We start from the raw sequence: 15,120 nt of genomic DNA, 5'->3' as shown, positions 1-15,120 counted from the left end.
TTTTTGTTTTTATTTTGATGGTATTTGTTAAGAGCTTTACTCTGCGGCAGGCACTGTACTAAGCTCTGGGGTATGTACAAGCTAATCAGGTTGGACACAGTCCATGGCCCACATGGGGGTCGCGGTCTTAGTCCCCATTTTACGGATGAGGGATCAGGTACAGAAAAGTGAAGTGACTTGCCCGAGGTCATACAGAAGACAAGTGGCCGAGGCAGGATTAGAACCAGGTCCTTTTGATTGCCAGGAACTTTTGATTGGAAGTTCAACTGCTGCTCACCTCATTCAGTCAAGATGGCTGTTTTCCGTTCTCCAGGAATGTCCTGGTTAGCATCTCCTCCCCATCCTCCTTCAGATGTACCCCCTGATGTACTCCCTGCTGCCGCCCGGCCCCTCCCCACCCCCCGGCCCTCGCTGACATCACCCTCATGGCAAGAGCTGAAAGTAACAGGCTCATTCTCACCCAGTAAGCAGCTTCTTCCCTGCAACCAGCCAGGCATCGTCATGCTTACTTTCCTGGACAGTTTTCATTTTATTTTCTGTTTTCCAGACTCTGGCTTCTGCTTGCACCCTGCTGCTTTGGCAGAAGTGCTGGGTCACGTTTCCTCTTGTGTGGGCCGGGATTCAGAAAGAGACAGAAGGGATTTAGGGAGAGTCACATCACGCAGTACTACTATCGTCTCTGTTTACGTAAAGATTTTTTTTTGTAAGGGCTTCTCTTACCACTGCTGCTTGTACCATTTAACATTCAAAAATTCTCTCATGCCATTCAGGTTTCTGCTCGTAACTGCCAAGCTGCCAAAATGGCTGGTAAGGTCCCTCTGTAAAGAAATCCAAACAGGCTCGATAACTATTCACTTACGAAGGACTGTACACATGGAACGGCGTCTACAGTGACCGAAACGTTGCATACCGTTGCAGAAAAGTGGTGACTTCCAGGAGCTCAGCTGAGGGCCGGGCAGATTAGATTAATGGTCTTGTGTCGTTGGTCTTCTGACAGGGGTGAGCCACGCGGAGGTGCGCCATCCTGGAAAGTCCCCCCAGTTCAGCGTGAACTGGATTGCGGGCAGCGCAGACCTGGAGGTTATTAACGCCACGACGGGGAAGAGAAGCTGTGGGAAATCATCGAGGCTCTGCAAACACACGTTCTCCGCCCGGTGGATGAAACTCTACGGCAAGGTAGGCCCCCGTTCGATGCAGTCGGGCTCAGTGTTCAATCTGTGTGCACGGGACAGGAGAAGAACCCCAGCTTTCCGGAGCCGGAGAAAAATGGTTGTGCCCCCACCCAGGTGGTCCTGGGATGGCAGAAAAGAGTTATAAAAGGAACAGTGGTTTAGGTTAAGCTTTTACTCTCCGCTGAGTAAGCACTAGGGTAGCAGGGAAGCTTAGGTATCTTTTCCCTAATGTCCAGGTGAGGAAGAATTGAAGGCCAGAGAGGTCAAGTCCCTTCACCCAAGATCCCATTGTTAGCCAGTGGCAGCACTGGAATTAGCTCAGGACTTTAGTGGATTGCGCTTGGGCCTGGGAGTAAGAAGGACCTGGGTTCCAATTCCGGCTCTTGCCACTTGTCAGCTGTGTGACTTTGGGCAAGTCACTTAATATCTCTGTGCCTCAGTTTCCTCATCTGTAAAAATGGGGATTAAGACTGTGAACCCACGCGGGACAACCTGATTACCTTGTATCTCCCCGCCAGTGCTTAGAACAGTGCTTGGCACATAGTAAGTGCTTAACAAATACCATTTTTATTATTATTATAGGCCACTCTCTGGCCCTGTTGACCTCCCAGTGCTGACCATAATCCGTTTTACACCGAGGCCCTCAGCAGTATGGCCAAAAGAGCACAGGCCTGGGTGTCAGGAAACCAGATCAGGGTTCTAATTCCAGCTCCCACACTTTCTGGCTGTGTGACCCTGGGCAGGTCATGTAACTTTTCTGTGCTTCACTGTCCTCCTCTGCAAAATAGGGAATTCCAGTTCTCCCTCCCACTTTGCTCGTGACAGGAATTGTGTCTGACCTTGTCTCTATCCCCAGCACTTATTCCACAGTCAATCAATGGTAATAATAATAATGATGGTATTTGTTAAGCGTTTACTATGTGCAAAGCACTGCTGGGGAGATACAAGGTGATCAGGTTGTCCCACGGAGGGCTCACAGTCTTAATCCCCATTTTACAGATGAGGGAACTGAGGCACAGAGAAGTGACTTGCCCAAAGTCACACAGCTAAGTGGTGGAGTCGGAATTTGAACCCATGACCTCTGACTCCAAAGCCCGTGCTCTTTCCACTGAGCCACACTGCTTCTCTTTTGTGTGGGCAGTGGTGGCACTTTCCAAACACGACAATTACAATTTTTCTGTTGCAGGGACCACACGCATCCCAGCAGCAAGCTCAGGGAGCATGTGTTGAGTAAAATCTGATAGGACTTGTGCTCACTAATTCGCTTACAGCCGGGCATGGGACAGCGAAAGAATCCCCTTTTTTTACTTACCCTGGCCAGGTATTTGGCTCAGCTGACCTAGCCAGAGACATTTATCTGTCTAGCAGAGAAAACCACCCCATTAGGAAGGTTTCCTCTGGCCCAGGAGGAACGTTTGCTTCCCCTGACCTTAGCTAGGAGTTCCAGGCCAGGGCTGGCTAAAGACCCAGTCGAGGAAAGAGATCGACCACACAGCCCTCTAAAACTCATTACCCACATGTACTTACTGCTCTAGTCCCCTGTTCACGCTCTTAATTGGTTCCCTGAAAGCCTGAGTACTAAATAACGTGTGAGTTTCCCGTAGGAAATAATGTGAAGTGCAATAATGTGTACCCAAGCCCACCAAAACTGACCCAAGCAATAGAAGTATATTAAAAATCAGTGATTTAAAAGATGCATTAACTATATTCATTCATTCGGTCATATTTATTGAGCACTTACCGTGTGCAGAGCACTGTACTAAGCACTTGGGAAGTACAACTATAGTTATACAATCAGGTAGGTACAGATAAGGTTTTTCATTAGTTTTTTTGGTGTGCATATGAAATGCGTTAATTCGTTTTCAATTTTTTTATGGTGTTTGTTGAGCGCTTACTATGTGCCAGGAACTGTACTATGCACTGAGATAGGAAGGGTTCCCTCTCCCATCCCGGTCAGCTAAATTGTCGTTGCTAAATAGAGTTGCCATTATCTGTGATAAAATGATTTGGGCTATGTAAATCATTCTATTCAAGTCAGTCAACACTGTCAAGGGAGGGGAAAGGGAAGAGCTTAAGCTGAGGAACCATCCTGAAAGAGTGCCAAAAGAAGAGTGATAATGAATGATTACTGCTCAGATATACCAAATAATAAGATTTAAGGATATAGCCCAACTCAGGCCTGCCGAATTCACTCCTAGGATGGATGGCTGAGGCGGGTCTGCCTTTTAACATTTAAAAAGATGTGGATATTGGACTGTAGAACTATATATTTTAGGCAGGTGTAGTATTCAGAGGTGGAACTTCCATCAGGGTGGGGGTAGTGGTCCAAGACTATTACTAATAATATCTGTGTTAGAATTCCCTTCTAGACTGTGAGCCCACTGTTGGGTAGGGACTGTCTCTATGTGTTGCCGACTTGTACTTCCCAAGTGCTTAGTACAGTGCTCTGCACACAGTAAGCGCTCAATAAATATGATTGATTGATCTGTGGCATTTAAGTGCTTACTGTGCACCAAAGGCTGTGCCAAATTATGGTACAGGATAATCAGATTGGACCCAGTTCCTGACCTACATGTGTTTGCCAGTCAGAGGAGGAAAAATGGGTTTTGAATCTCCATTTTACAGATGAGGAAACGGGGGCACGGTGACTTAGCACACAGTAGGCCAAGGGGCAGAGCTGGGATTAGAACTCAGGTCTTCTGGCTACCAGTCTTGCACTCTTACCCCCAGAACTCAGAAGAAGGCAGGAAAAGGAGATGGAAAGAGATGACAAGGCCCACTACTACACCCTGACAGCAAGGGAGAGCTGAGTTGAGCCCAGCCCCTGTCTTGCCCTGCCCACCAGCAGCTCGCTCTAGAGCTCCTGGTGCAGGGAACTGAGTCCAGAACATGTCCCTGGCAACGGCGGCGGTGGCAGCAGCATCTCCTGTAGTGCTAGGGAGCGCGGACGGGACAGGCAGAGACAGGGGAGAAGCGGCCTTGGCTGGCAGCGGGACTGTCCAACTGACCCGGTAGTTCCAGTCAGAAACGGGTAGGTCCACTCCAGGTATCCCTCTTATCTTTACCTGTTCGGTAAGTTAATCTACCTGCCTTTTCCTTCAGGTGGGCCAGTTCCATCACACCGATTTTTACAGACAGGGACATTTTCCTCAGGGCATGAGGCAGAGGTGAACCTCTCCCACATGGCAAGACCCCAGGGACTAGGTTCCCTGCCGCCGCTGCTTCTGTGCCCTGACATGATGGACTTTTGTCAGTGATAATGTCGCTGTTCAGTGCCTAGCCAAGGCTTGCTCTCCACAGGGGTGACCTAGGACTTGAACCAGCAAAAGTGGAAGACAGAAAGGGAAGGAATTGCTTTCTGTGTGGGAAACGGAAAGTAGTCTAGGAAACTACAAGATGTGTCCCTCCAAGTCACAGCCTCTTCTTCTGTGCCAGACAGACAGCATGTGTCCCTAAGGACGTGCTGTCCTCCTGTAAATTGTCATTTTTATTTGTTTGCTCCATGTTCTGGACCCTCAGTCATGCATGCTTTTCCAGCTTTTGATTTCTTCCATGTAGCATCGAGCCTCACTGCCACATTTCCTCAGCGTTAAGGGCAGGGCAGTGGAGGTCATCAGTTTTTGTCCCTCTGCAAAACAAAAGGGGCTTTCTTCTCATTCCCATGCCCCGGGATGGGGCGGGGGGTTATTGGACTGCAGGCACATATCTAAGCTGTTTGCCGCTTATTTTTACTGAAGCATATTCACCTGCGTGCCTGACTGTCCCTCTCCCTCCCATCAGGATAAGCTCTCAGCTCTCTCTCCTAGCCTGAAGCCCCCCCAGCTTACGGCATGCTGTCTGTCAGTTTCACAACTGCTCTCATTGTACCTGAAGCTTCAAACAAGGGACAATCCTCTTGCTATCATCTCTCTGGCTAAAGTCCTGAGCTTCTCCTATTTTCCTTCATTAACTCCAAACTCCTGTTTCCTCTCTCAGGACTTTCCTAAAGGCTTTCCTCATCTCTTCCCCGCCACCATCCCCCCTTACCCTAGCAGCGAGCAGATATTTCTTCCAAAATACCAAGCAATTCACAGGTTTATTTTTTACCACTCATTATCAGACACTTGGGTTGCGCTCCTGTCATTATTATGTTTTCCTCCAAATATGCATGACTGGCATCAGTGCTTGGGACTGTTAGTCTTTGGAGTTTGGGGCATTCAAAACACAGAGCAAATATCCAGTGCCCAGAGCTAGACTGGTGCTTATGAAATGTCTATTGGAAGATTACCGCGCTCCGAGTCTCCCGTTTCTTCTGCTGGTTTATTTGCTGTCTCTGGTTTCTGTTCCGCAGCTGAGCTCCCGGATACCAAGCCATGGAGACACGCCATCGGTATACTGTGAGGCAAAGCTGGCGGCGCAGATGTACCAGTCTGTCAAACAGCAGCTGTTCAGAGCGTTTCAGAGAGCAGGCCTAGGCACCTGGGTGAAGAAACCCCCAGAGCAAGATCAGTTTCTACTGACTGTGTAAGACGGCTACACTCCTTTCTTCCCCAACCCCGTTAGGGCACGTGGAGAAGGCTAGGGCAAGAGGAGAGATGGGTCGATCTGTTCTTTTCGTTCATTCTCATTCTGTCCTGAATGTCATGAGTTTACAGTCTCTGAAACATCCCACATCACCCCTGCCGAAGACCCTGGAAACATTCTGTGGGGGCTTGAGGTCATACTGGCCAGGGAAGGGGAAGGAAGCAGGCGAGGTGGTAGCTTTTGGCTCATGCTGACGCCCCGGCCCCCCAACCGTCCCGACAGCCATGCTCTCCTGCTATCCTTCTCGGTATTGCAGCCGTCAGTTTGAATAACGCGCTCAACTTGACTTTGGAAAAAAACGACATTTTGTTTCACATTGATTTCCCTCCCTGTCTTACCTGCCAGAAAGTACTTGCTGGTGAGTTTGGGGCTTGGGCTCCCAGTAGAGGTTATTCCAGATGTTTCCCACCTGCTAGTTGCTCTGTCGCTCCCAGCCTCGTAGTGGAGCTCACGGCTTTGTTTTTCACTTCCCAAGCTCTTGGAAGGTCAGTGTGTTGCCCGCAGTGAGCACTAGGTAAGTATTACTACTACTAGGTGGGGTGGGAGGGGAGAGGACGCTGATGTAGTCCTCCTCCCTTTACCGAGGAGTTTTTAAGCATGCCACTCAGCCGGACACCACCCACCCTACTAAACTTTCCGACGAGAGACTGCACCACATCGTTCTCCTTACCAGGGAATCGTGAGCATCTTCCCTCCAGTTGTTCTCGTACTGCCACTCGAGGAAACTTTTCAAACCAACTACACGTCATTACTACGCAGGTCCTGAGCTTTGTCCTGGGGAGAAGCTGAATGTGTTCTATGCAAAGCGGAGAGAGCCCCTCCCATTCCCCCTGGTGAGTGAGAACACCCTTCCACCCCGCCAAGGGAAGGAAGGAGCCTCAATCCGGCCCCACGCTACCCCACGCCTAGATTTAAGGCGGCCTCTTCTGATTGAAAAAGTCCTTAGGACGGACTTTGGAACGTGAGGCCAGAGCACCGTACCTTAAAGGCAATCTCACGGTCGGTGCAGACTGCCAAGGCTGACTGTTCAGGCCTCAGAGTGGATTTCTGGCTACCAGTTGGAGGTCATCAGCATCCAATTTCACCAACCCTAGGGTCACAAACACCCCACCCAAAGTGATCTCAGGAATCTGTGGGGAGCAAAGGAAGGGTCTGGATGGAAGTAGAGTTAACGGAGACTGGCCGTTTTGGTAGGATTTATTTCGACTTTTGAAAAATCCCACATTGAAGGGTCTGATTACCTGTATTTGCCTTCTCCCCTGCCCACACTCACCCCAACAATGCCAGTCCTCTTTAAGCCCCCTGGCTCCCTCCTTTCCAGCTATTTTTTTCATTCTCAGCACTACTTGTGCTGTTGCCAGAGGCAACTTAGAAACTGACAGCACTCACAACTAATCCAACCCAGCTATTGTTTCCCTGTCACTGAGGAAAAAGTCCCCACCACAACCTCCATCGTTCTGCTGCCAATGGAGACAGCATGACAGAATCTTCCCCCGGGAGTGAACGCGTCCACTCTCGTCGTTTAAGCTTCGAAGGTGGACCTCCGATCTGACCTACACAGGCAGTGTCGCATTATCATGGCATTTGGTTTAAAAGTTTTTGATTTTGTTTTTCTCCAAGGCAAGGATCTGCGGGTATATAAGTATTGTTTTTTTTTAATCCTGTGACTCCTTAAATATGTATATATCCTGCTGCTGCTGACTCGTGATGTGTCGTCCCGTTCCTCAGACTGTCAAGCTAAGTTACTTTTCAGACAAACCCATAGCTCATTTTTCCATGTAATTTCCTTTTCACGGAAAGCTGCTCTTAAATTTTGATGCTTTTTTTGGATAGCATTTACCATGTCTGGAGAGCCATATACAGTAAGTACTTAGTATACTGACACCCAGAATAGAATAGTTACGGTATTCTAATGCAATCCTATAAATTCAAGGTGTGTTGATAGGATCTTGTTTTTTAAGAAAATTAAAGCGCTATTTGAACCTCACTGAAGTAAAGTAGGAGTTTTTCGTTTTGGGTAAGCAGACATCCCTTCAGATACCTAAATAATCCGTTCTCTGTCAAGCTCCCAAAGCCCTCCGCTAGCTAGCTACTCGTAACCAAGACAAACGAGTGGGATCCCCCGACCTCCACATCTCTGGGAGGAATGTCTCCTCCTCCTCCCACCCCTCACAGTAATGAAAAGGAATCCAGCCACCCTACTTGCCTCCCCGCAGTCAGTCACTGCGCTGAGTCGGTGGAAGCCGGCAGATGGTTAGGAAGACGTCAGCTCCCCCGGCCTGGACCTGCAGCTCCGACACCGATATCACGGCAGGGTGTGCGACCCCCACATGTCCGCCCAAGGCAGGCATAGCTGCAACCACAACCCCCTCTCCAAGTAGTCTGGCTTACCCACTCTGGATCCCGAACAGCAACCAGATAACGCTGCTGCTTCTGCCGCACTTCTTCCGTCCATCTGATGTTAGGCTTTGAGTTGGACGTCGGCTGCGGGGGCCTTAGTTTGTATAGTCTGCCAAGGGTCTCTCCTGGAGCTTTCTCATTCAATCTGACTTCCTGAAACACCACCAAATTGAAGGGAAATCAGAATTTCATAGGTTCCGGTGTCAGTGGAGTTTGGAGCGTGGCAGGATCTTTGGGAAGAAGATGAGCACCCACACCAGAAAGGATGCGGTGACCTGATTTCAGTCCGGCACTGTTCCTTAGTATATGCATTAACACAATACAACCGGGAACACATCCCAGCAATTAAGTTCAGTAGACAACACTTTCTGCAGCAAAAGGAATCTACTCAAGAGTAATTCTTAAGGGAAGGAAGATCTGTACATAAAAAGCATGACTGAATGGCAATACTGTACTAATGGATGTACATTTGTAATATTTGTAAAAAGAAATCCAAATTTACATATGTGAATTTGCTGCTAAGTTCTGTAAATTGCACTTCAGTGATAAGTGAATGTTTCTGTTAAGTGAATAAAAATACAAAGTAAAATTGTTCATTGGCGTCTGCTGACTGCTTTTCCCCGGGAGAGCATTACAGGCTCCCCTGACTCCTCACTGTGGCTGTGGGGCTCCTCTGAACTTCCACCAACGCTGTAAGGTCAATCAGTCAACTAGACTTCCAGTCTAATGGAGAGGACAGAACGGACATAAACACCCACATCTGTTTAAACATGCAGGCAGCAGACTCAGCCACACAAATGCAAGGTGCCTATGTGCACAAATGGAAGAATATTATAAACATTTTACGTTGAGATTTACATACATGCTGGGGGTTACTGGAGTGAATTGGAATGACTCCATTATGAAAAGGAAAAAAAAATATGATTTCCCAGCACTTATGAATTCACCAGAGCCTGTTTAAATCTCCTCCAGGCTGAACTTAACGTGCAAAGCCAAAGATCCCCCAAAAAGCCCTACCTTTCTTATCTTTCTTACCTTAATGAGTCTCCCATCAAATGTAGAATTTTGGATTTGTTGGGCTGGAGGACAGCGGTCTCTCCAAACCAATCTCCTGGGCCTCGGAGAAACGGCTTTCAGGGTAAGACCACCCTCACTGTCCATGCCAGAGAGACTCCCCTGCAATAGAAGAAAGTCATCATTATGGTAAATTATCTAGATTAAGTCTGCCTCACTTCATTAAGCTTAACGGTTAGTTAAACCCAACCTGCACTTAACTTGGCTAAGTCCCAGCCTGCTGTGGGCTCCTGCCTAACCTTACCTCCGTCTAGTTTTTTTTCTCTTGTTGGGGCCTGAAAAACACCATAAAACCTGAACCGAGTGATGTATCGTTTTAGAATAAGGTTTCAGCAAAGTGCACGTTTCTGAAGTAAACAAGTCCTACTCCTGCAGTTAAGATTTGATAGGTGTGCTTGAAGGTTGAAAAATGAAATGAGCGGATCGGAGCTATTTCAGCCCTTTGATTCATTATCACTGTGCCTGCTCTGAAGCCATTACACCAGACGACTTCAGTTGGTTTGCAGTTGAGCGTGGCTCCACACTGGTATGGGCGAGTTTCAGAAAGCCCAAGCCCTTAAAAGCACTGGCCAGGCAGCCGCTGCTGTTCATCGACATCTAACGAGCCTGAAAACTGAAAAAAGAACATTGCGGGGAGAACATGATGTGCATGCTGCCTCTGACCATTTCTCTAACCCAACAGTTACTCCTGAAGTCCCTCTTCCCTTGGAATTGTCTAGTGTTTAAGGCGAGCCTGAAATTAAGCTCCTTACTAGAGCTCTGCGTCACAAACAGGTGTCTCAGTCTCAAACATTCTGCAATTTGCAAGTTTGGATATCTTGCCTATGGGGAATTGTTGGCCAGCTCTGCCCTTTTTTTCTGAACAAAAAATTATTTCTTATCCAGAATATCTCTGGCTGACTTTACTGTTTATTAAGTGCTAAAACTTTTGGTAGCCAAAAACCCAACCAAACTAAATGCTAGCAGTGTAACCCCCATTGGCAGCAACACTTTTATCTGTTCTGACACAGAATCCCAGGACTCCATTTACCTCTCTTTGTTTGGCTGCCACGTCCTGGACTAGTGGCAGAAAATATCTTTTCCCCCAAGTTGCTTCTAAATAAATGTGCTTGCCATCCTCATACAATCATATTTTTGTTCACCGTCCCCAGCAAACAAGTTTATGGTTGAGAACTGTAAAACCTCGCCAGGAAATCACCTCAATTTGAAGGGCACGGAGCTAAAGGCCAAACTGCCTTAGCCCGCTGAACTCAGAGGGCACCCACCAAGTGGAAAGACTACCTTCCTGGGGGAACTTCAGGTATCTCAGTAGGCTTCACTGGGCACTGGAAGTCTAGTTTCCACTTGCCCACACCCACAGCCTTGCTCTCTGTAACTCCTCAATTGGCCAACAATCGATATATGATCTAAACCGCTTCTACGAGTTGCCAGGCCCATCAACATCAGTGTGGGGTGTTGGTGTGGACACCCGCAGGGAATACTCACTTTTCATTATTCTCCTCAAAGACTGATCCCTCCTATCGCTTTGGCTCAAGGTTCTTCTGCCAGCAGATGATTTTCTTTAGTCGGGCAGTTCTCTCTGCATCGTGTTGTTTGGTGCTGGATGATAACCAATGCTCTCCAGGGAGCCAAGGAGACCTGCTTGGGTCTCTCCCTCCGGGAGTTTGAAGGTTTTCTAAATGGTTGGAAAAGACCGGGGGTGGTGAAAGGATGCAAGTTACTTAGCCTTCTTCAGGACTTTGTGCTCCCAGCCCAAGGGGCAACTTCCAAATACCATTTTCCTTTGGTTTCTCTGGCCCCTGAGATGGCCCCCAAATGCCCAGATACCCTGCCACCAAGGGATGGTGAGCACATCCCACCCTGGGGAATGAAGTGACACCACAGCTGGCCTGGCAGCTCCCCAGAGCCTCCCCCTCCGAAGAGAGTCAGCGGGACTCCTGCTCCATCCCGAGCTTCAACTCTGATTCGCGTGAATTCCCCCCTCAAAAGACACCCCTGGGAGCACTTGCACAGCCAGTGACATTAAGATTAATCATGGGAATGGGAAACTGCCATTCAGGCACAAGCTTAGGCAATGATCTGTGCCTCGTTCCTCCGAGGCAAACTCCAGCTTCGCTGAATCAGAAGGGGGCTCAATTCCCACTCTCCCTCCACAGGCATCACAGTTCGAATGGGGGACTAGAAATGGCCCTTCTCAGGTTAAGTCTACACAGCTTTACGGGGCAAACTTGCCAACTCTTGGCTATCGGGGGGGAATTCAGAGCCCAAGGCACAGAACGTTTGGGCTCCTTTTCCCTCTGATCTCTGAAATGGGTACCCGGGAAGGGAGAAAGGAGGTGGGAAGGACACAGAGGAGAAGCTGGAAGAGGAAGGATGGGAGAAGCGGGAGAGAAAAGGGAAAGGAGAAGACATAGAGAGGTGAGGAGGGGAGAGAAGGGAGAAGGGGTAGGAGATCCTAGAGTTGGGAACGGCGCTAGGTCCTAAAAGCTAGTGCAGTGCTTCTGATAACACAGTTTATTATCAATCCCATTTCACCCCCTAAGCATAGATGAAAGAAAACTCTCCTTAAGAGGCCCTAGGCTGGGATCCAGCATATGGCTCAGAAAGATAACCTCTCTGCCAGCCTCTGCTAACTAAACAGCTTCAAACACCAGCCCTGGGCTCTGTGGGAGGCAGAGGGGGGATGCCACGACATAGACCCCACCACGGCATGCTGAGGAGGAGGAGGAGGATGAGAAGGAGGAGAAGGAGGTGCAATTCTCTCACCTACTGCACCTTCCTTGAGGTCCCCTGGTGGTCTCCTCCTCAGTGGGAAGGGAGGCCGTCTCTGACCTTGTCTCAGTTGCTCTCCCTGGAGCTGAAGATTTTCCACTCTAAGCAATCTCTGAGTCAAATCTGAAGTAAAACAAATTCAATTGGATCAGGTTAACTTAAACCAGTCTAACATTTCCTATTTTCCTTCTTAGGAACAAAATAAGTCAACAACATTGCTCTTTTGCCTTTTGCTTGATTTTGAACATATCTGAACAGGACTCTTTGTCATCTGAAATAGTCTCATTTAAATTTTGAGCACTTCTTTGGACTCTTTGAATAACCCTTTATCTTGTTTCTAGATAACTTCCTCCTCCTCCCCTTAAACATGCTGTTTGCTTTTCTTTATCTGTGAAGCTAAAGATTCACAGTCTTCACCGTATACTCTGGGATGCTGACAGCTCTCCAGTGTCTCTACTACCAGCAAACAATCACTAAATGGTCTTTAATGAACACCCGCTGTGTGCAGAGCTGGAAGAGTACAATAGAATTAATGAATACAAACCCTGCCAGAGTTGATAGACACTTCCCTGTTTACAACGAGCTTAAAGTCTAGAAGGGGAGACCTGGGTTCTAATCCTGACTCTGCTACATGTCGGCTGTGTGACCTTGGTCAAATCACATAACTTCTCTGTGCGTCAGTTGCTTCACGTGTAAAATGGGGATTCAGATTGTGAGCCCCATGTGGGACAGAAAAGGGGGTCCAACCTGCTTAGCTTGTACATACCCCAGCGCTTGGAACAGTGCCTGGCACATAGCAAGCACTTAATACCTTTTTTTAAAAAAACGTGCTGAATCGAAGGTAGTTAATGAACATTTACTGAAGAAGGAATTGAGGGCATGAAGTGGGGAGATAAGAAATTAATTGACAAAGGCCTCCTGAAATCAAGGAGACCTACTACTTTCCCTACCCCTAACCCACTTTAATATCTGTCTCTCCCTGCAGACTGAAGCTCCTTTTTTAAAAACAGAGTAGTTATTAAGAACTTACTATGGGCCAGGCACTGTACTAAACACTGGGGTAGAAACAAGTTAATCAAGGTGAACACAGTCCCTGTCCCACATCCCCGTTTTACAGATGTGGTAACCGAGACCCAGGGAAGTTAAGGGACTTGCCCAGACAAATGGTGGAGCCGGGATTAGAACCAGGCCTTCCAGACTGCCAGGGCCGTGCTCTTTTCTCTTCCTGACTGGCAGACCACACTGCCTGTGGGCAGGGATCACATCCTCAGCAGGAAGGGAGGCCACTTCTGGCCTTGTCACAGTTGCTCTCCCTGGAGCCGAAGGTTTTCCCACTCTCTTAGTCGGACCCACGATCCTTTCCCTAAGCAATCCCTCTGAGGTGGAGATATGTGTCCAGATGACTCGAAGGCTTAAAACAAGGCAAGGTTAGTGGTGTGGTTTTTTTTTTTTCTTTCTTTTTTTAATGACATTTGTTAAGTGCTTACTATGTGCCTGGCACTATACTAAGCTCTGGGGTAGATACAAGCTAATCAGGTTGGACCCAGCCCACGTCCCACATGGAGCTCACAGTCTTAATCCCCATTTTACAGCTGAGATAACTGAGGCACAGAGAAGTGAAGTGACTTGTCCAAGGTCACACAGCAGACAAGTGGTGGAACGGGGATTAGAACCCAGGTCCTTCTGACGCTCGGGCCCGTGTACTATCCACTAGGCCTTGCTGCTCCTCTGGTTGTCCCTATTTGAAGAGAAAAATGTAGTTCCCATTGGGCTAGTTTGGCTGAATTATGGCTCCGCAGGGTCTTCAGATGTAAATGGCAATAGCAACAGTCACTATTCACGGATTTCCCTCAGTGGCTTATTTGTGTATCTGGGTCCCTTGCAATAAACAGAATTTTTAACAAGATGATCTTTTGGACTACCTCAAAGCAGTGTGAAACGAGAAGCAGCATGGCCTAGTGGATAGAAAACGGGCCTGGGAGTCGAAAGGATCTGGGTTCTAATCCTGGCTCTGCCACTTGCCTGCTGTGTGACCCTGGGAAAGTCACTTCACTCTGTTCCTCAGTTACTTCATCTGTAAAATGGGGATTAAGACTGCGAGACCGAGGCAGGATAGGAACTGTGTCTGACCTGATTAGCTTGTTTAGTAGAGTTTAGTACATAGTAAGCACTTTTTTCCCATGCTCTTTGAACAACGTAAAAGTAAATGTTACCATATAGACTTGTGCACTTAGAAGCTAGTGAAAGCAGAGTGGTATAAATATTGTACAACTCAGTAACAAGCCCTGGGCCAAGCAGGATATTTTTTTAAATTTTCCTCTCTGCTCGAGGATCACATAACCAGGTTTTCCAAAACTCAACCAGTCCCCTGGGCATATGGCTAAAGGTTTGGGTCAGGGGTGGAGAGGTGGGGAGGCAGACCAGAGAATCAGTGGTGACACACAGCAATCTTCGAAATACAAACTCTCCCTTGACCTCAAGTCCAACCGTCAGTAAAGCCTCACAGCATTTTCCAGGATCTAGAAGAGGGTCAGCAGCATTTCAGGAATTCCTGGAAGAGCGTGGAAAACCCCCGGGGCTCCCCGAGGCATATCGGGTAAGGACCAAGGGTTAGGATGGCGGGCGAGGCCTACGGTGCCAGCGCATCCCAAAGTAGAAGGGAATTGCCACAGGGTCACAGAATCTCCCCCTCCTCATCTAGGACCAGCCCTGAAGTTGAGGTGGTGAGGGGAAGAGCCGAGGGAACAGAGGATGAGGATCAGGAAGCAGAGGATTCTCGCCCGGCTGGAGGCTGCTTCGCATTGTCTAGGCCACAATGATTACTAGTGACAACAGATGACAACTGCCGATGATCCTAGCTGCACCAAACCGTCTGATATGGAACAGAACCTCTGGACCAGCCCAGCGGGGACTAGGGCTAAACATGTCCCTGTTGGAATCCGGTGTAATCTGCATATTTTACACGCTCATCACATATTCAAAAAGAAAGCACCGGGGATGTGCAGCCGTTTTTTTCCAGACCAGTGAACCTCCTTAGACGGAGCAAAGCCGAATAAAAGTGTACACTTCGCTGCATCTCCAGCTGAAATGTGGCTTTTTTCTTTTTGGCACTGGCTATCCATCACCCAGAAGGTACAGC

The 15,120-nt window shown here is 48.2% G+C and overlaps 1 protein-coding gene across 1 annotated transcript in view; it reads left to right on the top strand.

Annotated features, from left to right (window-relative positions):
- ADARB2 (adenosine deaminase RNA specific B2 (inactive)) overlaps nt 1-8,727 on the top strand; it is a 119,594-nt gene extending 110,867 nt beyond the window's left edge. Inside the window, exons 8-9 of the mRNA XM_038755785.1 lie at nt 998-1,176; nt 5,503-8,727. Of these exons, the coding sequence (XP_038611713.1) occupies nt 998-1,176; nt 5,503-5,679 (356 nt within the window). The 3' untranslated portion in view covers nt 5,680-8,727. The remainder of the gene's footprint in view (nt 1-997; nt 1,177-5,502) is intronic.
- Nucleotides 8,728-15,120: the final 6,393 nt, after the last annotated feature.

The sequence above is a fragment of the Tachyglossus aculeatus genome, chromosome 13 (assembly GCF_015852505.1).
Source record: "Tachyglossus aculeatus isolate mTacAcu1 chromosome 13, mTacAcu1.pri, whole genome shotgun sequence".
Classification (NCBI taxonomy): domain Eukaryota; kingdom Metazoa; phylum Chordata; class Mammalia; order Monotremata; family Tachyglossidae; genus Tachyglossus; species Tachyglossus aculeatus.
The sequence above is the reverse complement of the archived record's forward strand: the minus strand, read 5'-3'. Positions and strand labels throughout refer to the sequence as shown.